This window comes from Oncorhynchus kisutch, unplaced genomic scaffold (assembly GCF_002021735.2).
Source record: "Oncorhynchus kisutch isolate 150728-3 unplaced genomic scaffold, Okis_V2 Okis06b-Okis10b_hom, whole genome shotgun sequence".
NCBI classification, from domain to species: Eukaryota; Metazoa; Chordata; class Actinopteri; order Salmoniformes; family Salmonidae; genus Oncorhynchus; species Oncorhynchus kisutch.
The window spans coordinates 10406452-10433487 of record NW_022261983.1 but is presented as its reverse complement, the minus strand read 5'-3'; the positions used below and the strand labels follow the sequence as shown (position 1 = coordinate 10433487).

General features: G+C 40.6%; 1 protein-coding gene and 1 long non-coding RNA gene across 5 annotated transcripts in view; one reads left to right on the top strand and one right to left on the bottom strand.

Moving 5' to 3' along the window:
* LOC109876890 (uncharacterized) overlaps nt 1–18409 on the bottom strand; it is a 38031-nt gene extending 19622 nt beyond the window's left edge. For all 4 annotated transcript variants that reach the window (XR_004206806.1, XR_004206807.1, XM_031813897.1 and 1 more), the window contains exons 1-7: nt 18278–18409; nt 13920–15035; nt 11733–11846; nt 11562–11627; nt 7865–9610; nt 7534–7707; nt 6737–6910 (exon numbers count right to left, since the gene is read on the bottom strand). Coding sequence is in view for 2 of the 4 variants with exons in the window: in XM_031813897.1 (XP_031669757.1) it covers nt 6737–6910; nt 7534–7707; nt 7865–9610; nt 11562–11627; nt 11733–11846; nt 13920–14170 (2525 nt within the window). In the remaining 2 variants the exon portion in view is untranslated. The remainder of the gene's footprint in view (nt 1–6736; nt 6911–7533; nt 7708–7864; nt 9611–11561; nt 11628–11732; nt 11847–13919; nt 15036–18277) is intronic.
* A 1290-nt stretch (nt 18410–19699) lies between these two features.
* Nucleotides 19700–22535, top strand: LOC116359911 (uncharacterized). The gene is made up of 2 exons (XR_004206811.1): nt 19700–20115; nt 21167–22535. It is a non-coding gene; the product is annotated as an uncharacterized LOC116359911 (long non-coding RNA).
* Nucleotides 22536–27036: the final 4501 nt, after the last annotated feature.

Here is a 27036-nt window from a genome sequence, read left to right as displayed (position 1 = left end):
ATTCCCCCATATGGCAACTATCCTTCTAACGACTATAGGCTAGTAGGCTATATGAGCACAGCTATTAAAACACATGATCTTAGGATCCTGGAGAGCGGAGGCTGTGTGTGGGTGTATGTGTCAAGCTGCTCTCCAAATTCGCTACAACACCACACTGCTATTCTACAGCCCATTATAAACCTATAGTGACCACTGGCGTAATGCAGTTTCTCTGGACCTCCCGCAAGGTCAGAGTTGGTTTGTTGAGATCGGTGTGAAAAATCTTGACTGGCCTGAGATTAATTGGAACACCGACTGTGAGCCAGGCCAGATCGCACAACATCAGTGCCCGACAGCAATGTTCCACCATCTAGTGGAAAGCCTTCCCAGAAGAGTGGAGGCTGTTATAGCAGCAAAGGGGGGACCAACTCCATATTAATGCCCATGACTTTTGAATGAGATGTTTGACGAGCAGTCATGTACTTTTGGTCATGTAGAGTATATAACTTTCTCACACATTATTCAAGATTCAATCAGGATTATCCGTAAATAATGGATCATAATAATGCATCCACATTAAATGTAGAAGGGTTTAGAAACATATTACTTCAGCCAACCAGTTTTCAGAGCATTTCATATTATTCTGTACGTAAACACGATACAGACTAGAGGTCGAGCGATTAATCGGAATGGCCAATTTCAAGTTTTCATAACAATCAGAAATCGGTATTTTTGGGCACCGATTTTGCAGATCAGAAAAACAAACAATTATACCTTTATTTAACGAGGCAAGTCAGTTAAGAACACATTTTTATTTTCAATGACGGCCTAGGAACGGTGGGTTAACTGCCTTGTTCAGGGGCAGGACGACAGATTTTCACCTTGTCAGCTCGGGGATTCAATCTTGCAACCTTACAGTTAACTAGTCCAACTCTCTAACCACCTGATTACATTGCACTCCACGAGGAGCCTGCCTGTTAAGCGAATGCAGTAGAAGCCAAGGTAAGTTGCTAGCTAGCATTAAACTTATCTTATAAAAAACAATCAATTAATCATAATCACTAGTTATAACTACACATGGTTGATGATATTACTAGTTTATCTAGCGTGTCCTGCGTTGCATATAATCGATGCAACGCTGGGGGTTGATTTAACAAAAGCAAATTTGCGAAAAAAGCACAATCGTTGCACGACTGTACCTAACTTTCTTAAAATCAATACACAGAAGTATATATTTTTAAACCTGCATATTTAGCTAAAAGAAATCCAGGTTAGCAGGCAATATTAACCAGGTGAAATTGTGTCATTTCTCTTGCACGTAGTCAGGGTTTATGCAACAGTTTGGGCAGCCCGGCTCATTGCGAACTAATTTGCCAGAATTTTACGTAATTATGATATAACATTGAAGGTTGTAACAAGGATATTTCGACTTAGGGATGCCACCCATTAGATAAAATACCGAACGGTTCCGTATTTCACTGAAATAATAAACATTTTGTTTTCGAAATTATAGTTTCTGGATTCGACCATATTAATGACCAAAGGCTCATATTTCTGTGTGTTATTATGTTATAATTAAGTCTGACTTGATAGAGCAGTCTGACTGAGCGATGGTAGGCAGCAACAGGCTCGTAAGCATTCATTCAAACAGCACCTTTGTGTGTTTTGCCAGCAGCTCTTCGCAAGCACAGCGCTGTTTATGACTTCAAGCCTATCAGCCTAATGGCTGGTATAACCGATGTGAAATGGCAAGCTAGTTAGCTGGGTGTGTGGTAATAACGTTTCAAACGTCACTCACTCTGAGACTTGGAGCAGTTATTCCCCTTGCTCTGCAAGGGCCAGGGCTTTTTTGGAGCGATGGGTAACGCTGCTTTGAGTGTGGTCATTGTCGATGTGTTCCTGGTTCGAGCCCAGGTAGGTGCGAGGAGAGGGACGGAAACTATACTGTTACACTGGCAATACTATAGTGCCTATAAGAACATCCAATAGTCAAAGGTATATGAAATACAAATGGTATAGAGAGAAATAGTCCTATAAATACTATATTAACTACAACCTAAAACCTCTTACCTTGGAATATTGAAGTCTCATGTTAAAAGGAACCACCAACTTTTATATGTTCTTATGTTCTGAGCAAGGAACTCAAACGTTATTTGTTTTTACATAGCACATATTGCACTTTTACTTCTCCAACACTTTTTGCATTATTTAAACCAAATTGAACATGTTTCATTATTTATTTGAGGCTATATTGATTTTTATTGATGTATTATATTATGTTCAAATAAGTGTTCATTCAGTATTGTTGTAATTGTCATTACTACAAATTGAAAAAAATAAAATAAATCGGCCGATTAATTGGTATCGGCTTTTTTTGGTTCTCCAATAATCGGTATCGGCGTTGAAAAATCATAATCGGTCGACCTCTAATAGACCATTTAGTGTGATATGTTATGTTGCGTACGGTATTATTTTAAGAATGTCCATCACCAATTTTGTATAATATGTTACGAATCTGGAAAATGTACAATATGTTACCAATTTGCAAAATGTATGATATGTTACGAATTCTAGCCAAGTGGCTACCATTAACTAACTGGCATATAATTAGCTAGGCTAGGGGTTAGGGTTAAGGTTAAGCTTTGGAGTTAGGTTAAAGGGTTCAGGTTAGGGGAAGGGTTAGCTAACATGTTATACTGAACAGAATTTTTTATGCAACAATTTCAAAGGTTTTGCTGAGCCAATTGAAATAAATTCATTAGGCCCTAATTTATGGATTTCACATGGGCAGGAGCACAGGCATGGGTGGGCCTGGGAGGGCACAGGCCCACCCACTGGGGAGCCAGGCCCAGTCAATCACAATGAGTTTTTCCCAACAAAAAGGCTTTATTACAGACAAAAATATTTACCAATTAGCTAAAGTTGTCCGTGATGAGATTTGAACTCGCATCCTTTGTGTTGCTAGACATTCGCATTATACACCCAACCAACTCACATCTGTTGGGCTGCTAGACCTTCGCGTTATACACCAAACCATCCACCCTACTTCTGTTTTTGCCTTAAGTTATCATGTGTCTTATGTAACCATACCAAATGTAACACATACTAATTTCAGTGTCCCAGATTTACATGTATTATGTTACGTCTATTCTATGAGACCAGGCTGCTGCAGCTGGCACCACATCTATTTTCTGCGATTTGTGTTCCATCCCTGCAGTGTCATCACAGCCCTAGCAGTTAGCTGTACTTTATAGGTTTTTAACTACACATATATCTGTAAACACATGGATTAAAAGTAGGCTAGCCTATTTTCCTAGTGGTGCATGTTCTTTTACGTCATTCAGAACAGTTGCCTACCTGTCTTTTGTCTCCTGCAAATCATTTTCCAGACAACTAGCCCGCATACTGTACAAGGCGGTGGAGTTTCTTTGTTGTGGCACATCCACCTGGTGTCCCCAATTGACCCTTTATTATTATTTTCTTCGTTTTCTAGTGTCCTTTTCTGGGGGAAAAACCCGCGTTCAGGTTCAACAAGAGTCTTTCAGTTGTTTTTCAACCGTTCAAGACGGGTCCAACTGCTATCAGATAACACGCATAACGTATTTATTACAAACATCTGCCAGCACAAAGACTCAATTCACTGCCAGCCATCAGGAATAAAACTGCTTTCAAAGGACATACCTGCCGCGCAAACTTGCTTTCACAATACACATTCTACAAATCAGTACTTGTCTTTCTTTGTTTAAATTCCTGCATAGCCAAAGATCGAGTCCATGGCTGGGATGTGTTCAGTATAGGCACACTAAAACAAAACATTTTGCAACGAAAAAGTGACATCTGTTCATGACGTAGGCATATCTTGGCTACTTTCCCATTTCACGTTACTAAACATTTTCCAGCAACTGAACTGCGTTTTTGAAATGCACACAGCTGTACACACACACAATGTTCAACTAATTTTATAAGTGCCATCATCAATTCTCCCTTAATTTAAGTAACCTAGTGCCGTGTAGCTCAGTTGGCCAGTTAGTAGAGAGTATGGTGCTTGCAACACCAGGGTTGTGGGCACCATTCCCATGGAGGACCAGTACCAAGAAAATGTACACACTCACTACTGTACGTCACTCTGGATAAGAGCGTCTGCTAAATTACAAAAATGAAGGTTAATTTTGTAAATGTCGGATCGCTATGGCAAGACACATCATTCACCCAAGTTTCGTAAACAAATTGGGTCAGTGGTGTCTGAGATATAATTAATGACTAATATACAAACGGAGACAGCTCCATAGTCCCCCCTCCTGATTTCATTGTGGGGGACAATAAGTCAATGTGCCACTAGAATAAATGGTATATACAGTATACCATATAGCAGTGGTAATATACACCATGTGAGCATAAACAGAATATAACAGAATCAGTTGACTTGGTGTACAGAGAGAACAAGAGAGGACCTAGTACAGAGCCCTGGGGGACAACAGTATTCTTCAAGAATATAATTTAAATGACTCATGAGATTAATTCAACTGTCATACATAATCATAACCCAAAATATAAGCTGGTTTTACTTCTGTTTGTTAACAATGTAATTGTAAACAAACACTGTATTGCCTCAAACATGGTTACATTTTAATATCAGGTATTGCATCCATAACTCTGAATATGAGTTTGATACTGGTTACATTTCTCCAGCCCCATCCCTAAAAATCTTCACTAAAACAGTAGCAGCGTGACTTTGTTATAGTTTAAGCCGCCGATTGCCCCCTTTAAAGACATTGAGTTCACACAGTTAGGCCTATATGTAGTTATATGTGAGTATGAACATTCATAGCTGTGGAAACCAAGTCATTCAACTAATCACAGATTGACACAATGTCACACGGCAATAGGACAGTTTTACTTCATATATTTAAGGAACATGAAATACAGGTTACCATAGATTAACACACAGGGTCACATAGAATGTAAGAAATGCTACTTGTTTTAAACCCCAAGGTGCTACAATAAAAATACATCCAAGCAAGTAGTATTCAATAGTAGAAAAACTACAGAGGCCTATAATACACTGAAATAAAAAGATAGGTAAGACGTACAGCAGAGTTACTTGTAAGGACATAAACTATTCAAATATTATTTTTGGGGGGTAAATGCTGAATATGTCAGCTCAGTTGGAAATTAACTTTACATTTCTATAGTGCAATCTGTACCGCTTCAGTTATACAGATTGAATAGCGCCCCAAGTCATACCCGGCAATAGGAATAACTAACTACTATTATTCATTTTACTGTTAAAATTAAATACTACTTATATTAAATTAATTGGACTATTATTCATTTGTATTATTCATTTTGAATATACAGTATATCAAAGATTAAAACAGGGTTACATACAATTTGAATAATTCTACATTACTATAATAAAATATATATATATATTTGTAACATGCTTTTCAAAAACCCAAGTTGCTACAATAAAAATCCAAGCAATTAGTACAACACACATGACAATCCAGACATCAAATACACTGAAATAAAGCTATCAGTCAGGGTAAGATGTACAACAGAGTTACTAGGAAGACAATAAGGTTGTTGAGAACATGTGACACTGGGTGCTGTAGTTGTCCTGGAGGGCAGGCAGTGTGTTCCCAGTGATGCATTTGTTGAGGGAGAGGTATTTTCCTGGCACCACTTCACCAGGGCTCTCTGATTGATTGAGCGATTAAAAAGGAGCTATCATTGTTGATTCGAAGCATTGAATATTTACATTCACGCACTTTGAAATTTATTTTGTAACTGTCCCTGAAGCATTTAACTGCAGCGCACTACCACAACCAAGGATTTTGAGTTGAGGCCATTCCTTCACTGAATCTGTGAGCTGTCAATCATTTAACCTGGGAAGGAAAGAAGGGAAGTGGATCTAAGTCCTCATACAGCAGCATAGACATATAGGGGTCGTATTCACTAGACATCAAAGAGAAGAACACAGAACAAAACGGGCAGGAACTACCTGAACTTATCCAATAAGAAACTAGCATGTGTTGCAAAATGTTTCGCTACAGTTTGCACAAATGAATATGATCCGGGTGTCTGGATGTCTACAATGGCTAATTGTTCACTATATTACTGTGTTCATAAAACTGCGATCTTAAAAAAACTCACCCCAGTGTCTCCAGTATAGAGGGGATCCTCTTGTACAGAAGAGAGCAGCTTTACTCCAGAGACTCCTGGAGTATTGCCACTCAGGTCCAGCTCCTTCAGGTGGGAGGGGTTTGACCTCAGAGCTGAAGCAAGAGAAGCACAGCCTTCCTCTGTGATGCTGCAGCCTGCCAGCCTGTGGAAAGTGAGGCAGAAGAGTTACACAGTATAAAATATTACAGAAAATGTCAGTTTAGCATCTAAAGATGATACAATTAATGATAAAAACTGACAAATTGTCATTGATTATGACATCAGAGACCAAGTCTCAATTATGGCATCAGAGACCAAGTCCCAATTATGACATCAGAGACCAAGTCCCAATTATGGCATCAGAAAACAAGGTTGGAATTTAATCCACGTTTTGACCAAAGACTGGACAGCCGACAATGCTGACAACATTATCCCAATGTTTGTGGAAATCGCATTCACTCTAAATGTAGCGCATGTCGATCGAACATGAATGGGCTTTGAAAGTCACACTGTCAGGTGTCCAGTGCACTGCCTTGGATTAAATCCAGGACCAAGTGAAATGTAAGTTAAACTCTGTGAGGGTTAGCCTTACCTCAGTGTCTCCAATTTACATTGTGGATTCTCAAGTCCAGCACAGATGAATCTCACTCCTGAATCCTGGAGTTCATTTCCTCCCAGGTCTAGCTCTCTCAAACTTGAGGTGTTTGATCTGAGAGTTAAAGCCAGCACCTCACAGGATTTCTCAGTTAGGTTGCAATCATTCAACCTGGAGAGATAATGCGGTTTAGAAATCCACACAAATCTATAACTACATTTACAACATGAAGAATGTACATCTTCATATCTCCAACATCCACTTCACAGTGGAGACAGTCACAAAGTGTTAAGGGATTTTTTTTATCTATAATGACTAATTATGTATACATTTCAATCAGGATGTACTAATCAAAATACTAAATGTTACTGTATATGTATGAATTTTCTTATCTGATCCCAGTACCGAATATAATGTGTGAATGTGGTCAAGAGTTTAGAACAATGACTATCTGTTCCTTGGTACAAATGAATCAGACTGGCTAGAATGCTTATCTACACGAGAAAACCTTGACTCGTAAATTATATTAAATTGGTAGGGAGACGGATGTGGGAAGGCTCGAGATACAGCCTTTGTACTGGAACGGAGATGGCGCGGGGTGGAATTGGAACTAATGACGTCATTTTCAGTTTATAACCTGTGGTAACCTGTATTGCGGGAGTACTCTCTTGAATAAAGGCTGCTATTTGACTTTAAGACCTGGCTCTGTCCATTCCTATAAAATAAAGGAGTGATTCATTTTAATTGGGAATTAAAACAGAGGAATAAAATTCCTTCAATACAAAGTCACTCACTTCAATGTCTCCAGTTTACAGTGTGGATCCTCCAGTCCAGCAGAGAGCAGCTTCACTCCTGAATCCTGGAGTTTATTGCCACTCATGTCCAGCACTCTCAGACAGCATGAGTTTGATTTGAGAACAGAAGCCAGTGCCTCAAAGCTTTTCTTGGTGAGTTTACATTCGTTCAGCCTGTGGAAAACATAGCTGCATCTTAAGATACCCAGGTGCCCACAAATAAATGCCCCGTTTGGAACTGAATTGTCAGCCTAACTAGTCATTCAAACTGATGTTCATTATTATGTTACATTAGCATGCTATTTGGAAATCAATTTGACTAAGCACTTACAGGGCTGTTCTAGAGGATCTGACAACTGGGAGAAGTTTGAGAAGAGCCGCATCTGATCTGATGTATTTCTTCAGGTCAAACACATCCAGCTTCTCGGAGGTCAGCAACATGAAGACCAGAGCTGACCACTGTCCAGATGAGAGTTTAGATTTTGAGAGACTTCCTGATCTCAGGTAGCTTTGGATCTCCTCCACTAGAGAATGATCATTCAGTTCATTCAGACAGTGGAACAGATTGATACACCTCTCCAGGGGGAGGTTCTTCCTGATCTTCTCCTTGATGTACTTGACTGTTTCCTTGTTGTTCTGTGAGCTGCTTCCTGTTGGTGTCAGTAGGCCTTGTAGGAGATGCTGATTGGACTGCAGTGAAAGGCCTAGAAGGAAGCGGAGGAAAAGGTCCAGATGGCCATTTTCAAACTGCAAGGCCTTGTCCACTGCATCTTCATATAGACTGTTTTTGTTGCGGAGGGATTTCTCTTTAGTCATCAGATTGTTGTTGTCGTTAGTGAACATGAGGAACACATATAGTGCAGCCAGAAACTCCTGGATACTCAGATGTACAAAGCAGTACACCTTCATCTGGTTAAGCCCAGACTCTTCTCTGAAGATCTGAGTGCACACTCCAGAGTACACAGACGCATCCTTGATGTCAATGCCACACTCTCTCAGGTCTTCCTCATAGAATATCAGATGGCCTTTTTCTAGCTGTTGAAAAGCCAATTTTCCCAGTGCCTGAATCATCTCTTTATCCCAGTGAGAATCGTTGGCATGCTCTACAGGATATTTCTGAGTCCTCAGTTTTGACAGGAAGATCATGAGGTGAGTGTACATTTGAGTCAGATTCTTGGGGATCTCTCGACTCTCTGCTTCAACCAATAGTCTCTCTAGGACAGTGGCTGAAATCCAACAGAACACTGGAATGTAGCACATGATGTGGAGGCTCCTTGACGTCTTTATGTGTGAGATGATTCTGCTGGCCAGGTCCTCCTCACCGATTCTCTTCCTGAAGTACTCCTCCTTCTGTGGGTCACTGAACCCTCGTACCTCTGTCACCTGGTCAACACACTCAGGAGGGATCTGATTGGCTGCTGCAGGTCGGGATGTTATCCAAATGTGAGCAGAGGGAAGCAGATTCCCTTTGATGAGGTTTGTCAGCAACACATCCACTGAAGTTGACTCTGTGACATCACAGCAGATCTTATTATTCTGGAAGTCTAGAGGAAGGCGACATTCATCCAGACCATCAAAAACAAACACAATATTTTCTGATATTTCTGATTCATTTGTTTCTATAAAGGAGTGATGTAGTAGTTCCATCAGACTTAGATTTGTATCTCTCATCAAGTTCAGATCCCGAAAAGGAAGTGGGAAGATGATCTGGATGTCTTGATTTGCTTTTCCTTCAGTCCAGTCCAACATGAACTTCAGCACAGACACTGTTTTTCCAATGCCAGCAACTCCCCTTGTCAGCACTGTTCTGATAGGCTTGTCTTGTCCAGGTAAGGGTTTGAAGATGTCATTGAGTTGGATTGATGTCTCGTGTTCTACTTGACAACTGCATGCTGTCTCAATCTGTCTCACCTCATTCTGATTATTGACCTCTCCAATTCCACCTTGTGTGATGTAGAGCTCTGTGTAGATGTCGTTAAGAGGTGTCGTTTTTCCTTGATCTTCAATGCCCTCAAATAAAGAATATATCCTATTCTTCAAGTAGGGTTTAATTTTCTCCTGGACTTCTGTTGGGTACCTATAGGTGGAAAAGAAAGATACATGTTCCTTGTTGAATTTAATTCAATTGATTTGGGTAAACATTTATAATATAACTAAACTCTAATCTGGATGTGATCAATGATGAAACAGTACAGAGTTTGACATTCTATAGTTTGGTAGGCTAAGTGAAGATTATAGGACAACATTTGGTGCATTTTACTGGGAGACAACGCTATCTGCATCTCCTGATAGCTACACTAAACCTTGGGTACCATGGGTCTCACTATTATGAACTGTCCTCTCACTGTCAACTGCGTTAATTTTCTTACTTTCAGCTAATTTAACATGTGTAAATATGTGTATGAACATAACAAGATTCAACAATTGAAACATAAACTGAACAAGTTCCACAGACATGTGACTAACAGCAATGGAATAATGTGTCCCTGAACAAAGGGGGGGTCAAAAATCAAAAGTAACAGGCAGTATCTGGTGTGGCCACCAGCTGCATTAAGTACTGCAGGGCATCTCCTCCTCATGGAATGCACCAGATTTGCCAGTTCTTGCTGTAAGATGTTACCGCACTATCCCACCAAGGCACCTGCAAGTTCATGGACATTTCTGGGGGGGAATGGCCCTAGTCCTCACCCTCCGATCCAACAGGTCCCAGACGTGCTCAATGGGATTGAGATCCGGGCTCTTCGCTGACCATGGCAGAACACTGACATTCCTGTCTTGCAGGAAATCACACACAGAACGAGCAGTATAGCTGGTGGCATTGTCACGCTAGAGGGTCATGTCAGGATGAGCTTGCAGGAAGGGAGGAGGAGGATGTCTTCCCTGTAACGCACAGTGTTGAGATTGCCTGAAATGACAACAAGCTCAGTCCAATGATGCTGTGACACACCGCCCCAGACCATGATGGACCCTCCACCTCCAAATCGATCCCGCTCCAGAGTACAGGCCTCGGTGTAACGCTCATTCCTTCGACGATAAACGCGAATCTGACCATCACCCCTGATTAGACAAAACAGCGACTCGTCAATGAAGAGCACTTTTTGCCAGTTCTGTCTGGTCCAGCGACGGTGGGTTTGTGCCCATAGGCGACGATGTTGTCGGTGATGTTTGGTGAGGACCTGCCTTACAACAGGCCTACAAGCGCTCAGTCCAGCCTCTCTCAGCCTATTGCAGACAATCTGAGCACTTATGGAGGGATTGTGCGTTCCTGGTGTAACTCGGGCAGTTATTGTTGCCATCCTGTACCTGTCCCGCAGGTGTGATGTTCGGATGTATCGATCCTGTGCAGGTGTTGTTACAAGTGGTCTGCCACTGCGAGGACGATCAGCTGTCCGTCCTGTCTCCCTGTAGCGCTGTCTTAGGCGTTTCACAGTACGGACATTGCCATTTATTGCCCCGGTCACATCTGCAGTCCTCATGCCTCCTTGCAACATGCCTAAGGCACGTTCACGCAGATAGCAGAGACCCTGGGCATCTTTCTTTTGGTGTTTTTCAGAGTCAGTAGAAAGGCCTTAGCGTCCTATGTTTTCGTAACTGTGACCTTCATTTCCTACCTTCTGTAAGCTGTTAATGTCTTAATGACCGTTCCACGGGTGCATGTTCATTACTTGTTTATTCATTGAACAAGCATGGGAAATAGTGTTTAAACCCTTTACAATGAATATCTGTGAAGTTATTTGGATTTTTAAGAATTATCTTTGAAAGACAGGGTCCTGAAAAAGGGACGTTTCTTATTTTGCTGAGTTTAGTAATCATGCAATTTTATTCACATTTCTAGTATGTCAGACTGAATGATGTTGTCCTGTAGACAAGGTATCTAATGACAAGCAAAATTAGGGTTCCTAAATGATGAATTGGAGCCTATTATCTGGAAATTCACAGAGTAAAAAGGTACCAGATGTCAGACACATGACTGGTGAATAAAATGTATTGAAAATAGGTAGGATGCTGTGCAAACTGTTATAACTCACACTCTGTCATCAGTAGGGACTCTGGGTTGGTGATCCGTTGACTGGTCATTCTCCTCAGAGATACTGCTGGGTAAAATAAGCACAGAGCAATAACATCAGTCTTCATCTATACAGAAGATGGTAAATAAAAGGAAAAACCATCATCAAACACCATGTTATGTCTCAGTTCACCTTTTCCCAGTGAATAATTCTCCATCACTGAAGAGAATAGGAAGTCCCATTGACTTGTCACTCTTCATGGAGACACCACTAGGTGCAGGCGAGACTGGTCTGTCTGTCATGAACCTGTTTAAGGCAGGATTTGAATATCCAACATAGGTGAGTTTGCACACATTTTAGATTTTTTATTTTCTATGGTTGGTTACTTATTTGTCACCAGTCAATGCACATACAGCTAGGTATAGGTTGGTGATCTAGTACATTTGTCTCCAACAAAATGTCTGTTTTGAATGAAATATCTGTTTTGAATTAAATAATGACAAAATAAAATTGTATGTCACATGCGCCGAATACAACAGGTGTAGACTTTACCATGAAATGCTTAAATTATGAGCCTTTCCCCAACAACGCAGAGTTTACAATAAAATAACAATAACGAGGCTATGTACAAGGAGTACCGGTATCGAGTCAATGTGCACAAGGGGTACGAGGTAGTTGAGGTAATACAGTGCATTTGAAAAAGTATTCAGATCCCTCGACTTTTTCCACATTTTATGACCTTACAGCCTTATTCCAAAATGGCACCTAAAGACTCTCAGACCGTGAGAAACAAGATTCTCTGGTCTGATGAAACCAAGATCGATCTCTTCGGCCTGAAAGCCAAGCATCAAGTCTGGAGGAAACCTGGCACCCTCCCTATGGGGAAGCATGGTGGTGGCAGCATCATGCTGTGGGGATGTTTTTCAGCGCCAGGGACTGGGAAACTAGTCAGGATTGAGGGAAATATGAACGGAGCAAAGTACAGCGAGATCCTCAATGAAAACCTGTTCCAGAGCGCTCAGGACCTCAGAATGGGGAGAAGATTCACCTTACAACATGACAACGACCCTAAGCACACAGCCAAGACAACGGAGTGTCTTCGGCACAAGTTTCTGAATGTCCTTGAGTGGCCCAGCAAGAGTCTGGAGTTCAATCTTGGTTTCATCAGACCAGAGAATCTTGTTTCTCACGGTCTGAGGGACTTCAGGTGCCTTTTGACAAACTCGTAGCGGCTGCCATGTACATTTTACTGAGGAGTGGCTTCCGGCTGGCCACTCTACCATAAAGGCTTGATTGGTGGAGTGCTGCAGAGATGGTTGTCCTTCTGGAAAGTTCTCCCATCTCCACAGAGGAACTCTAGAGCTCTTTCAGAGTGACCATCGGGGTTCTTGGTCACCTTCCTTGGTCACTTTCCCCCCGATTGCTCAGTTTGACCATTCAACCAGCTCTAGGAAGAGTCTTGGTGGTTCCAAACTTCTTCCATTTAAGAATGATGGAGGCCACTGTGTTCTTGGGGACCTTCAATGCTGGAGAAATGTTTTGGTACCCTTCCCCAGATCTGTGCCTCGACACAATCCTGTCTCGGAGCTCTACGGACAATTCCATCAACCTTATGGCTTGGTTTTTGCTCTGACATGCACTGTCATCTGTGGGAACTTATATAAACAGGTGTGTGCCTTTCCAAATCATGTCCAATCAATTTAAATTTACCACAGATGGACTCCAATCAAGTTGTAGAAACATCGAGGGTGATCAATGGAAACAGGATGCACCTCAGTTCAATTTCGAGTCTCATAGCAAAGGGTCTGAATACTTATGTAAATTAGGTATTTCTGTTTTTTTGTTAAAAAATTTGCCATAAAATTTGCTTTATCATTATGGGGTATTGTGTGTAGATTGCTGAGGATTTTAACAAATTTGATCCATTTTAGAATAAGGTTGGAATAAAACAAAATGTGAAAAAAGTCTAGGGGTCTGAATACTTTCCCGAAGGAACTGTATTCTCCAAAGATAGCACGTAAGCCAATAGAATGGATGGTAGAGGCGGTCTATCCACTTGCCAACGTAGTTTCATAAGGGTTCCCGCACAGCGGCCCCTATAGTGACATATTTTTCTCTTCCAAGTGTCGGTGATTAGGGTCTAGTCCCTGGTGATCAGTATGCATGTCTTGCACTAAAGACTCATTGAAGTAAAAGTCTTCATCAAAATTGAGGTTAGTGATTGCTGTTCTGATGTCCAGAACCTCTTTTCGGTCACGATGGCGGAAACATTATGTACAAATAAATTCATATGATCCATTCTTCGCAACCAATACTGGTTCGTACAAGAGTTTTGACAAAATATTAGCTCCTTCACACGTACCTATTTGATGATCTTACCTCTTAAGCTCCCTGTCAGTGTCCTGTTCAGCAGGAAAACTCCTTTTAGGGGACATCGCTCCCTCAGTCCCTGAGAAACTCATTCTAGAAGCAGTGGCTTCCTCTTCAGTCTCTTCACAGATACTAGAGGGAGGGCCAGCCTCCTCATTCTCCCCAGAGAGACTCATTCTAGAAGCAGTGGCTTCTTCTTCAGTCTCTTCACAGATACTAGAGGGAGTGCTTCCCTCTTCATACTCCCCAGAGAGACTCATTTTGGCACAGTGTACCCCACACAGCACTATTTGCAACACTTGTAGTGCAATAGAACATTAATTTCAAACTTAACAGAAATACAACTTCTTAGACAGTTGAAGCTGATCTTCGCTGATAGGGGGTTGTGCAAAATAAAGTCTTGGTGCTTTGTAGCCTTATGTACTTTATGCCTGTAATTCACTGTTGGTACATAATTAAGTTTTGCTAGTAGTGCAAAGGTGCAACCCAGCTTGCATCCTCCTTGCTGTCGGAAGAAAAACACCAAAACTGAAACCAGGAAATGGAAAAGAAAGGTCCCTATTTTAACGTTGAGATCCTAGAGTTGTGGATAGTTACCAATAACATTCAATGTAACAAAAAACTTAACTGACAAATTTAGGTTTTTCTTCCGAGAGCAACAAAACTTTGCCTGTGACTTAAAAGTCTGTCATAAGGACAAAATGCTTACTTTATGTGCTATAAGTGTGTGTGGTTGATTGGGTTGATTTGGTTAGAGTTGTGATCACTGAAAACCAGGGATTATTACCAGTAGTGGCAGTTACACTTAGCATCTGTCGAGAGGTGCTTCATTTTCTCCTCTTGAGCATTAACTCATGGAGTATGTTCCAAGTTTAATAAAGCAACGTTAGAAGACAAAAATAATCTACCAATCACAAGTGGGATTCTGATCCGCTCTGAAAATTCTGTGACTTCTGGAGAAAAAAATACTGTTGGTAGCACTGGAGGAGAATGAACAATGTTGGTTGATGATGACAACACCCGTTGAGTCAGATTTGCATTTCAAATGAACTGTGTACAAGGGGTCCTACAATGTGCCTCTCCTCGCGGGAATCCATGGCAGACCTCTGATCAGGATGTGCTGATCTGTGAACACACAAAGCACTTTATTTGACACACAGCAGAGAAGTGGTTAAATTGAATGTTAAAATCCCCCAAGCTGAATGGATACTTGCCAAACTGTAGTTTCCTTTGCCTTCACTATGGACAAGCCACTATTTTTTCAACTGTAACTAGCCCAAATATTATGGCTTATATAGCTAATATCAGCCATACCAAACAAAAAACTATTTTGCCACAAGTTTTGTGAAGGGCATCTTAATACTGCTATTACTGCTGCTAACAGGCCTAATAATAATTATAATAATGTTAATAGTCATGTATAGCCTACACCTTCCATACTTAAAAATACAGAAAAACATGCACACATCATCACTTTAGACTGACTAAAGGAATGGTCACTGTCTTTATCTCTTAGTAATGATTTCAACAACAGAAATCGCCCCCCACAAGTTTGCTGCGGTGTCCCGAATAATAATAATTCTTATTCTTATAAACGAGTAGCCTAACAAATCAGCCTACTTAAGTGCTAATAACAATAAGAATCTAGAACCATTACATTCTCTATTCTTGGAAATGTTTGTTTATTTTAGTGTTGCATTGCCTATTTCATTGCCTATACTACAGGAATAAATCCCCTACAAAAAATATAGTTTTGTTACTTCCCTAACATTCGGATCATAGAAGGAGAAACTTTGCCTACCCAATCATTCCTGTTTGACATGCAGATAGGCTACTTCAGAAATGCCTAAGGAATATCAAGACAGAAATGCGTTTTCAGCAAGGGAGTAATTCAATCTCTTGTGATGTGTCATGGCACATTTATGTAAGCAGTCTGTAACTCTAATTGGAAGGGTGCGACACCATTCTTCCATTAGAAATTCAACCAATTCAACTCGTTTCAAGAAGCTAGGAGTATATTGCACGTCACTACTTCACAGGAGAGGCATTTGAACATCTTTTTTAAATGTATTTCTTATTTTGGCAGAAATGCCTTCTGGAACATGTAACCTTTCATGTGCCTTAATAATAAATGTGTATGTCATCTGTAAATATAATTGTTAAATTACGAGCCTAGTTGGTTAAGCCACAGAAAAAGTGAGCAACCTTCCCTCTAGCCATGTTTAGCTGAGATAATGGATAGGCTGGACATGCCGGGAGATGAGTTCGGATTGGTCTGCCACGTTAGATATTACTGCATTGTCGGAACTAGAAGCATAAGCATTTCGCTACACTCGCATTAACATCTGCTAACCATCTGCTAACCATCTGCTAACCATCTGCTAACCACGTCTATGTGACAAATAACATGTGATTTGATTTATATGGACATGTGTACATGTCTAGACAATAGTGACCCATCCACTTAGCTAGATGTGGCTGGGGGGTGGTTATAGAATATCTTTCACATGACCCATCAATTTAGACAAGTGTGTCTGGGTAAACGTCATCTAATAATTAGCAAATATTTATACAATATTTGTATCTGAACATTTTGTATTTTTTTTATTTTGCTAGCATGCAAGTAACCATTTTTCACTGTACCGTTTACACCTTCTGTATCCTGCGCATGTGACAAATAAAACGTTGATTTGATTTTATAGTGTGTTTTTTACTAGAGACTGTAATGTGAAGAATAACATGACCTGCACCAAAGTCAGATTAGGATATAGGACAAGGACGAGATAAAGTGTATTTTTACTACTACTTTCACCACTTTTAGTCTTGAAATATTTGGTTGTTTATTACACCTTCTTACTCATTCCTTTTAGCACATTGCCTCATATGTGGATCCTTAAAGAGATAGGTGGGGCTACGGTTTAAGAGGGTGTGAACGATGCTGAATAGGTGTAGACAAAGGCTGCGTTTCAAACCTATAAAGACACACCCTCCTCCACTTACCCTCGCCTTATGCCCTTGGGGGAATCCCCGCTGAAGTTAGCAACGTAAGCCCCTCAGCACCTTGTTTGTGATTGAATTTGCGAGTGTACAATTATGTTCACTCCGGGGCCTGAAACGCCCCATAATTCTATTGGCGATGATTGTACATCCCCCTAAGAAAAGTCAGCCAAAACGTATAACCAACATCAATATGGAGAAGTGAACATACAAAAGTAAAAACACATGTAAATAAATTCAATTGTGCTAATAATGCACATGACGGCACAAACAAGTATCGTAAAATGACTGATGCTTTTGTTTGTTTCGCTTTTGGAAACGTTAGCTAGCGCATACAACTTTCCCTGACATCACACTTATACATTGTAATTTTCGATTAACTTGATATCGTCGGATGGCTAGCATTCGACGTCTGCGGATGCATTGACTTCTAGACAAGATATGAAATGACTGTAGTGCATAAGTGACACATTTCCCTGCAAGTGTCAACTGATCATACATCATGATACATAATCAGAAGTGTCCACTTAATTTAAGGGCTGAGAGGAGATGGTGTGTATTTTACATTTTTACGTTTTTGGAACGCAGCCAAGGATCAAAGTTGTTGGTCTGCTTTGCGTTTCCATTTGCGATACTGGTGTCGCCACAGCTCTAGCAGCTGTAATTTATCTCTTCAGTAGATGTGACAAAACATTAGCACACACTATTTCACATACAGTAGGCTTTTAAAGGATCAAAGTTGTTGGTCTGCTTTGCGTTTCCATTTGCGAAACTGGTGTCGCCACAGCCCTAGCAGCTGTACTTTATCTCTTCAGTAGATGTGACAAAACATTAGCACACACTATTTCACATACAGTAGGTTTTTAAAGGACCAAAGTGGTTGGTCTGCTTTGCGTTTCCATTTGCGATACTGGTGTCGCCACAGCCCTAGCAGCTGTACTTTATCTCTTCAGTGTAGATGTGACAAAACATTAGCACACACTATTTCACATACAGTAGGTTTTTAAAGGACCAAAGTGGTTGGTCTGCTTTGCGTTTCCATTTGCGATACTGGTATCGCCACAGCCCTAGCAGCTGTACTTTATGGCGTTTTAACTTCAGGTTAGGTATATCTGTAAACACATGGATTAACAGTAGGCTAGCCTATTTTGTTACTGGTGCATGTTCTTTTAAGCAATTCGGAGAAGTTGCCTACCTGTCTTTTGTCTCCTGAAAATAGCATACATTTTCCAGACACAGACAACTACATCCAGCGCCTGTTGTGTGTACTTCCTTGCATACGTGTATTTTGTCTACTGCAAATACCATACATTTTTCCAGACACAGCTAACTACATTCAGAACCTGTTAAATAAGGAGATTAAGTTTCACCTGAGGGGAATCCAACGAAGCAAGCTAAATCTACTCAGTGTTTTCTAAAGATAACCAGCTTCACATTCCAACTCTGGCTTCTTCCATACGACTACGGATATTGCTCTTCCGTCCGCTTGTTGCAAATTCTGATCAGGGGCAGGCTAAAAGGGGACAGATCGAAATAGGTGAGGGTAATCCCCCCCCCCCAAAAAAATACTTTGGGGAGTGTTGTGTGGTTTTTCATTGGGTACAGGGGAGGGTAGTGCATTTTATCCCTAGTTTACATTTGCTATTTTGCAGGTTTTAATATAAAATGTATTCCACCCTATCCACATTTCCATATCTGCTTGCATACGCCTCCCCTGTATGTGACTCGCTCTGTCTGGAAAAATCAGTTGGAAGTTGTGTCATATATGTATATATATGTAAACATTCATACACATAGCTCATATATTATACAGCGCCAAGCCAAACCGCCTGACTCAAGTCATCTTACCTACCCCTGTTAAAACAGGAACTAGCTCACACAGCCAGCAATAAAACTACCCCCCTAACACTATCCCCTCAGTTTTGTTGTCTCCCGACCCCAGGAAACAAAGATATTCCATCGCAAGAACACGTACAGCCATAAAACTGACCCCCTCTGCTCTCCTGTGTCAGATTTCCTGATACACAAATGTCTCCTTGTATAAACACACATCTCACCCCCTCTACTGGTCAGGGAGCTCAGTGAACAAGACTCTGCTATGCACCAATGGGGCCCGCTCTGGCTAGAGCAAGGCCCGCCTCCAACCCTTTGTGACCAGTCAGAAGACCAAAACGACAAGACTCCACCTACTTTATTCTATGTATAAAAATGAATGTAACCTTTGTATAAGGTCTCTTTTTCACCTGACTCCTTGCCGAGTTATATGAACTAGATCCGTGCACATAAAACTGCGGGACAAGATATCTTTGACTCATTAAAACTGTCTTTTGTTACAACTGAAATCCACTCTGTCCAGCGTCCGTGATTTGGTCTCAACTCTCCAATATATAAACACCAATCAGAACAGTTGCAATGGGCAATTTGCATATATACACATTGTCTTTTTGAACATTTAGATTTTTTGCAACCTTCTCCTATTCCGAAATAATAAATGAATTACAAACTAGCTAGCTAGCTATATATTGTAATGAAATAGGCAGGGAGCAGGTCTCGAACCCTCGACCCAGCCGAAGTCCAGCGCGCTATCGACTGTGCCGCAAAAGCATGCTCAAGCGGCAGAGTGGATATCCGCGCTTATAAACCCAGGGTTGTTACAATATATTTGAATCAATCTACAACAGGCTATTCAATCGAATGATTTTCCTGTTTGCCCAAATGTGTAAAAGTTACTGTATCATCCACAGAAAAAAACTCGCTTTTCAAAACCCATCAACAAAGTGACTGTCAGTACTGACTACACATTAGCTTGTAGATAGTTATCTTAGCTGTATCGATGGATTCCAGGGAGAGTGAAATCGCTAGATGTTTAAATAGTAATGATGTTGAGCTGGTTCAGTCGATCAGTGGCGTCAATTTATTGGCTACTACTTTTTTACCTGAGCCGGAGCGCCGCCATCATCAGCGACTCAGACGAGCTCACCAATGTCGAGACCGAGCCCCGCCTTGGGAGGCAACCGATGAAGACCACCCGTCAATTACTGTGCTTCAGTCAGTCGAGGTGAAATATGTCAGTGATGCTGTGCAACAAATTGAAAATGCTTGCATGTTCAGGTGCACTTGCAAGTCCAACGAAGGGTAGCCCTGCTATTTGCTTTTTACCCCCAAGGAGATGAGACGTGACAAGATGAATTAACTCACCAATGGTACTGTAAGTGCTTGTCATTCAATTATTATTCCATTTTTGTTGGCTGTGTGTTTCTGTGTCTGTCTAACGTTATCTGTCAGTGTCTGTGTGATGAGGCACAAGTATACTGACTAGCTGGCTAGTTTATTAAAGCCAAGTGTGTGTGAGTGAGTGAGTGAGTGAGTGGCATTAGAGGGAGATAAGTGGAGGATGTGTAGCTAACTACTCTATGTGGCTAGTAACTTATGGGACCTGTGTGTGTGTGTGTAATTGATTGATAATGGAAGGCCGTTTGGATATTTGCGTGTCTAAAATACACGTCAAATAACACTATTTGACGCGTTAAATAAGCTTTTAATTTGATGCGTCAAATAACACAGTTCTATTATAGAATGTTGTGTGTGATGAATTTGCACGTGCAAGCCAAGCGCCACTACTACTATCAGTAGCATTGTCAAAGCTGTACAAAAAAGTATGCAAACAAGCAAACACCGGCCACGAACGATGTGTTTACAATGCCGCGTTGGTAATAAAGCATTATTTGCTCGACAGCCTTGCTGGGACCTTGCTAGTGTAACAGTATAACTTTTGACATGTCAAATAGTGTTATTTGACGTGTATCTTTTTTGACACGTAAAACCCAAACAGCGTTCCGTAATTGATTGTGTGTGCGTGGGCACGAGAGAGAGAAGTGGGGAATGTGTAGCCCATGAAATATTTGCGGCAACTTATGGGACCTGTGTGTGGTGGGTGCTTATCTTTGTCCTATTTGTCCTAAAGACAGGTTCCATAAATGCATGAAATGGCCATCTATAAAGTTATGTCAAACATGACCCATTTACAATACCAACAAAAGTGTGTGTGTGTGTGTGTACTTTTTGTGTGTGTTTGCGGTGTGTGTGTGTGTGTGTGGGGGGGGGGGGGTTCATGCATGCATTTCAATAAGTGCAGGTTGTGTGTAGTATGTGGGTGTGTTATTGAAAGTGTGTTAATATTACTTAAATGTATTGGCTAGAATAGATTGACGATGACTGAATGTTAATAATTATATATGGTTATTTGTCTTATTTTTCAGATGAAAAACATCTAGTGCTCATTGGACAGATCACTGGTTCCATGAACCTCTCCAATGAAACTGTCATCTCAAAGGAGCAAACAAGCAGAAAGGAGACATCAGATGATGTCATATTTCCTTGATCGCCAGCAGATCTGAAGACTCATAAGTTCTTTAGAGTAATACAACTTGATGTTTTCTGTTATTTTGGGGCTGCAACAGTATTACAAGTGCTTCCCAGACTGTTCGCGTTGCCCTTCTGCTATAGGACAACATCCATGACGTATTTATTTATTCCAAACATCTGTCAGCACAAAGATTCAAGTCACTACCAGCCATCAGGATTTAAAACTGCTTTTAGAGGGCATAACCACCTCAAACTTGCTTTCAAAATAAACAATTTGCAACAGAAACTGAACATCTGTTCAGGAAGTCATATCTAGGCTACTTCCCCATTTCACATTACAAAACATTTCCCAATTATTGAACTATGCAATGGAAATGCACACACACACACCATTCATGGAGATACCACTAGGTGCAGGTGAGACTGGTCTGTCTGTCTTGATCCTATTTAAGTGTTTAAATCAGGATGTGTTTCCAAAATATAAATTTTTTCACACACTTCACATTTTTTTACTTTTGCATTCCAATATTTCCCATGACTGCAGATTTGAAAGAATAGTCTCAGATCTCACCTTTGCTCAGTGGAAAGTTCTGCTTTCCTAAAGAGAATAGGAAGTCCCATTGACTGGTCACTCTTCACGGAGACACCACTAGGTGCAGGTGAGACTGGTCTGTCTGTCTTGATCCTGTTTAGAGCAGGATATTAATATACAACATGGAGTGCGCGCACTTATAAAAATGTTTAACTGTTTTTTCTATGGTTACTTTATAATTGTCATCAGTCTTAATTCACATAACAGCTAGGAATAGATTAGATTCGTGATATAGTAAATGACTGTTGAGTGAGCCAAGTTATAACGTTGCTGCAGGCCGGGTTCAGGATCAGGGGTCAGCAAATAGGGCTGGCAGGGGTACCCTCTGTCACTGAGCAGGTAACCATAGAACTCTCCTATGAGAATACGAGGATACAGTTTACATTTTCAGTTGCAATAGGAGGAAACAAAATATTGATTAAAGTAGGATATAGCTATATATATATATATATATATAAACTCACAACGGCAAATCTAGCACTCAGTGTACACTCACAAAAAATCTTGCACAGACATAATCTCCTTCATTTACTGAAGGATCTGTGATAGGAATATGAGTGGCATCTATGCAGCCAATCACACCCGGAAACCCTAAAATATATCAAACTAACGGAGTAGTGCTTCAAGTCTCAAAGCTTCATACGAAATAAATAAATAATTGCTTAGACTGATACCTGCAATTTTGTGGAATTCTTATTTGATGGTCTGTGACTTGGGAACACCACAAAAGTGTATAGTAAACGTTTCAGTGCTAGAGTCACATTTCTGGCAGCCCGACAGAAGGTTGCATTGAAATATTCTCACTGCCACCGATATAGAAAACTCCCGTTGGCAAAAAAACAACAAAGTGCAAAACAAAGACATTTTTCCGAACTGAGAACATGTCAACTATGTGTCATATGAACGATATGAGGGCTGAGAATATTGTTCAGATGATTGATCGATTGTGCAGAAAAATGGAAATGCTGAAATATAATCATCAGGGAATGATTAAACATCCAAGCATGGCCTGATCACCCTCTCCCGACAGAGATTTCTGCGGAGTATTTGTGCTTCAAAATCAACTGGCTCTTCAAGAAAAGGACACGCCATGTCTGACACCTCCTTCAGATTGCAGGCCTCAAGCTAAAGGGGAGGAGAAAGTGCCAGCGAGCAGGTTAGCTTCACGGAGTATGTTGCCATAATAACTGAATCAAGAGTTAAATTGAACTGGCTTTGGGAAACCGAAAACCGAGTTTCCTTGAACTCTGAGTCAACTAACATTGAGTTTTCAGTAAACCCGCTTTCTGAAACAGGGCCCTGGTTTCCCCAATTGATTCCCTTCTCATGTTTTAACGTTTCTAGGTAGTATTTCCGGCGAAACCCCCCGCAATCAGGTTCAGCAATAACCTTTCAACGTCCAACTTCTCAGTTATTGTTTTCATACCGTCGAGGGGCGGGGGCAGGTGCTTTCCAAACGGGTCACGTAGCATTACTGTAGGACCACACCCACGACGTATTTATTCCAAAACGTGTCAGCACAAAGACTCAAGTCACTGCCTGCCATCAGGATTAAACATGCTTTCAGAGGGCATAACCCACAAACTTGCTTTCAAAAGAAACATTCTGCTAACCAGTGTTTCTCTTTCTTTGTTTATGGTCCTGCATAGCCAAACATCCCTGGCTGTGATGTGTTCAGTATGAGCACACTAAAGCAAAACAATTTTTCCCATGAAAAATTACATCTGTTTTTGTAGGGAAAGTTCAGGGAGGCATATCTAGGCTAAAATTCAAATTTTACATTACTCCTTTACTGCAGGTAGTCTAGTGGTTAGAGTGTTAGGCCAGGAACCAAATGGGTGCTGGATTGAATCCCTGAGCTGCAAGGTAAAAATGTGTCTTTCTGCAACCCTAAACAAGGCAGTTAACCCACTGTTCACAGTTAACCCACTGTAGGCCGTCATTGTATTAATTAACTGACTTGCCTAGTTAAATAAAGGATAATAAAATATATATATTTTCTAAATGACAAAACATTTTCCAGGTACTGAACTACACTATGGAAAGGGACACAGCGTTATGACCATATTATAAAAGTTTATGACACGTTATATCAGCTGTTATGACATATTATGACTTGGTTATGACCGTGTCATAATGTGTTGTGACGCTGGGTGTCAAGTAAAATGTTTCCCAACTATTCAAACTGAACAGGACTCAGGAGATATGCTTCTTCAAAGTTTAGAATTTCAGTTGATTAATATAGCGCCTCCCCTTGGGCCAATCAGTGTATTTGTGTACGTACCGGATCTCTATGACAAGACCCATCATTCACCAAAGTTTTGTCAAAATCAGGCCAGTGGTGACTGAGATATCGCGTGTGATGAATGGAGGGAGACAGGTCCATAGTCCCCCCTCTGATTTTATCATGGGGGGCAATAACTCCATGTGCCACTAGAACTGACTGACTGACACACCCACACACACACTGCAGTAAGGAGCTGCTCAGACTGCATGTCTCTCTGCTTTACTGACCAACCAGAAGACCCACAATGAGATGTTCAGAGTTGTCTTTCTGTGAAAAGGCCAGACTGTCATTGTCCTCTTGTGTAATACAATGTATTTAATAGTAAAACAGTCTGCCTGTTTTCAGATCTACTTCATTGTTTGGTGACTTTGTATAGATTCAGGTTAGGGGAGCAATAGTCACCCGACCTAGTTTCTTCATATAGCATTTAGAAACTATTAAAATATGGTATTGTAGCGACATTTATTTTGTTCCACATCAAATCAATTTTAGTTGGAGCAGCAGAGAACACCTTAAAGGGGCAATCTGCAAATGGTACATCCATTTTTGGACATTTTTATTAATGATATTTACTCAATGACTCTTGAAGAATATAACTTAATTCAACTGTCCTACATAATCATAACCCCAAATTTAAGCTGGTTTTATTTCTGTTTGTTAACCATGTCATTGTAAACAATATCATGGTTGGTCAGGTCTTTCATCCATAACTCTTGTCTATTAATTTGATAGTGGTTAGATTTATCCAGCCCCATTCCTAATCTTATTTCCATAACAGTGGCAGCGTGACCGCTTTGTTACTGTTTAAAGTGTACACAGTTAGGCCTATATGTAGTTATATGTGAGTATAAATAATAATACATTTGCAAAAATGGCGCAGAACGGAAAAAGCGTGTGCGAGCAAGGAGGCCTACAAACCTGACTCAGTTACACCAGCTCTGTCAGGAGGAATGGGTCAAAATTCACCCAACTTATTGTGGGAAGCTTGTGGAAGGCTATCCGAAACATTTGACCCAAGTAAAACAAATTAAAGGTAACTTCTGACCCACTGGGAATGTGATGAAATAAATAAATCATTCTCTCTATTATTCTGACATTTCGCATTCTTAAAATAAAGTGGTGATCCTAACTGACCTAAGACATGGATTTTTACTAGGATTAGATGTCAGGAATTGTGAAAAACTGAGTTTAAATGTATTTGGCTAAGGTATATGTAAACATATGACTTCAACTGTAAGTAATCTACACAAATCTATAACTACATTTATAACATGAAGAATGTACATCTTTATATTTACAACATCCACTTTCCTTTGCAGTAGAGACAGTCACAAAGTCACTCAGTTCTACATTGTAGAATAATAGTGAAGACATCAACTATGAAATAACACATATGGAATCATGTAGTAACCAAAACAAGTGTTAAACAAATCAAAATAGATTTGATATTTTATATTCTTCAAAGTAGCCACCTTGATGACAGCTTTGCACACTCTTGGCATTCTCTCAACCAGCTTCACCTGGAATGCTTTTCCAACAGTCTTGAAGGAGTTCCCACATATGCTGAGCACTTGTTGGCTGCTTTTCCTTCCCTCTGTGGTCCAACTTATCCCAAACCATCTCAATTGGGTTGAGGTCGGGTGATTGTGGAGGCCAGGTCATCTGATGCAGCACTCCATCACTCTCCTTATTGGTCAAATAGCCATTACACAGCCTGGTGTGTTGGGTCATTGTCTTGTTGAAAAACAAATGACAGTCCCACTAAGCGCAAACCAGATGGGGTGGCGTATCTCTGCAGAATGCTATGGCAGCCATGCTGGTTAAGTGTGCCTTTAATTCTGAAATAAAATCACTGACAGTGTCACCAGCAAAGCACCCCAGACCATCACACCTCCTCCTCTATGCTTCACATTGGGAACTACACATGCAGAGATCACCCGTTCACCTACTCTGCGTCTCACAAAGGCATGGCGGTTGGAACCAAAAATCTCAAATTTGGACTCATCAGACCAAAGGACAGATTTCCACCGGTCTAATGTCCATTGCTCGTGTTTCTTGGCCCAAGCAAGTCTCTTCTTATTATTGGTATCCTTCTTATTATTGGTATCCTGTTACTTGAACTCTGTGAAGCATGTATTTGGGCAGCAATTTCTGAGGCTGGTAACTGTAATGAACTTATCCTCTGCAGCAAAGGTAACTCTGGGTTTTCCTTTCCTGTGGCGATCCTCATGAGAGCCAGTTTCATCATAAGGCTTGATGGTTTTTGCGAAAGCACTTGAAGAAACTTTCCAGATTGATTGACCTTCATGTTTTAAAGTAATGATGGACTATCGTTTCTCTTTGCTTATTTGAGCTGTTCTTGGTATAATGTGGACTTGGCCTTTTACCAAATGGGGCTATCTTCTGTATACCACCCCTACCTTGTCACAACACAACTGATTGGCTCAAACACATTAAGAAGGAAAGAAATTCCACAAATTAACTTTTAACAAGGCACACCTACAGTGGGGCAAAAAAGTATTTAGTCAGCCACCAATTGTGCAAGTTCTCCCACTTAAAAGATGAGAGAGGCCTGTAACTTTCATCATAGGTACACTTCAACTATGACAGACAAAATTAGAAAAAAAAATCCAGAAAATCACATTGTAGGATTTTTAATGAATTTATTTGCAAATTATGGTGGAAAATAAGTATTTGGTCAATAACAAAAGTTTATCTCAATACTTTGTTATATACCCTTTGTTGGCAATGACAGAGGGCAAACGTTTTCTGTAAGTCTTCACAAGGTTTTCACACACTGTTGCTGGTATTTTCCATGGTCTTTCCTGGGCCTTTTGGTGTACCTGAGCTCACCAGTGTGTTCTTTCTTTTTAAGAATGTACCAA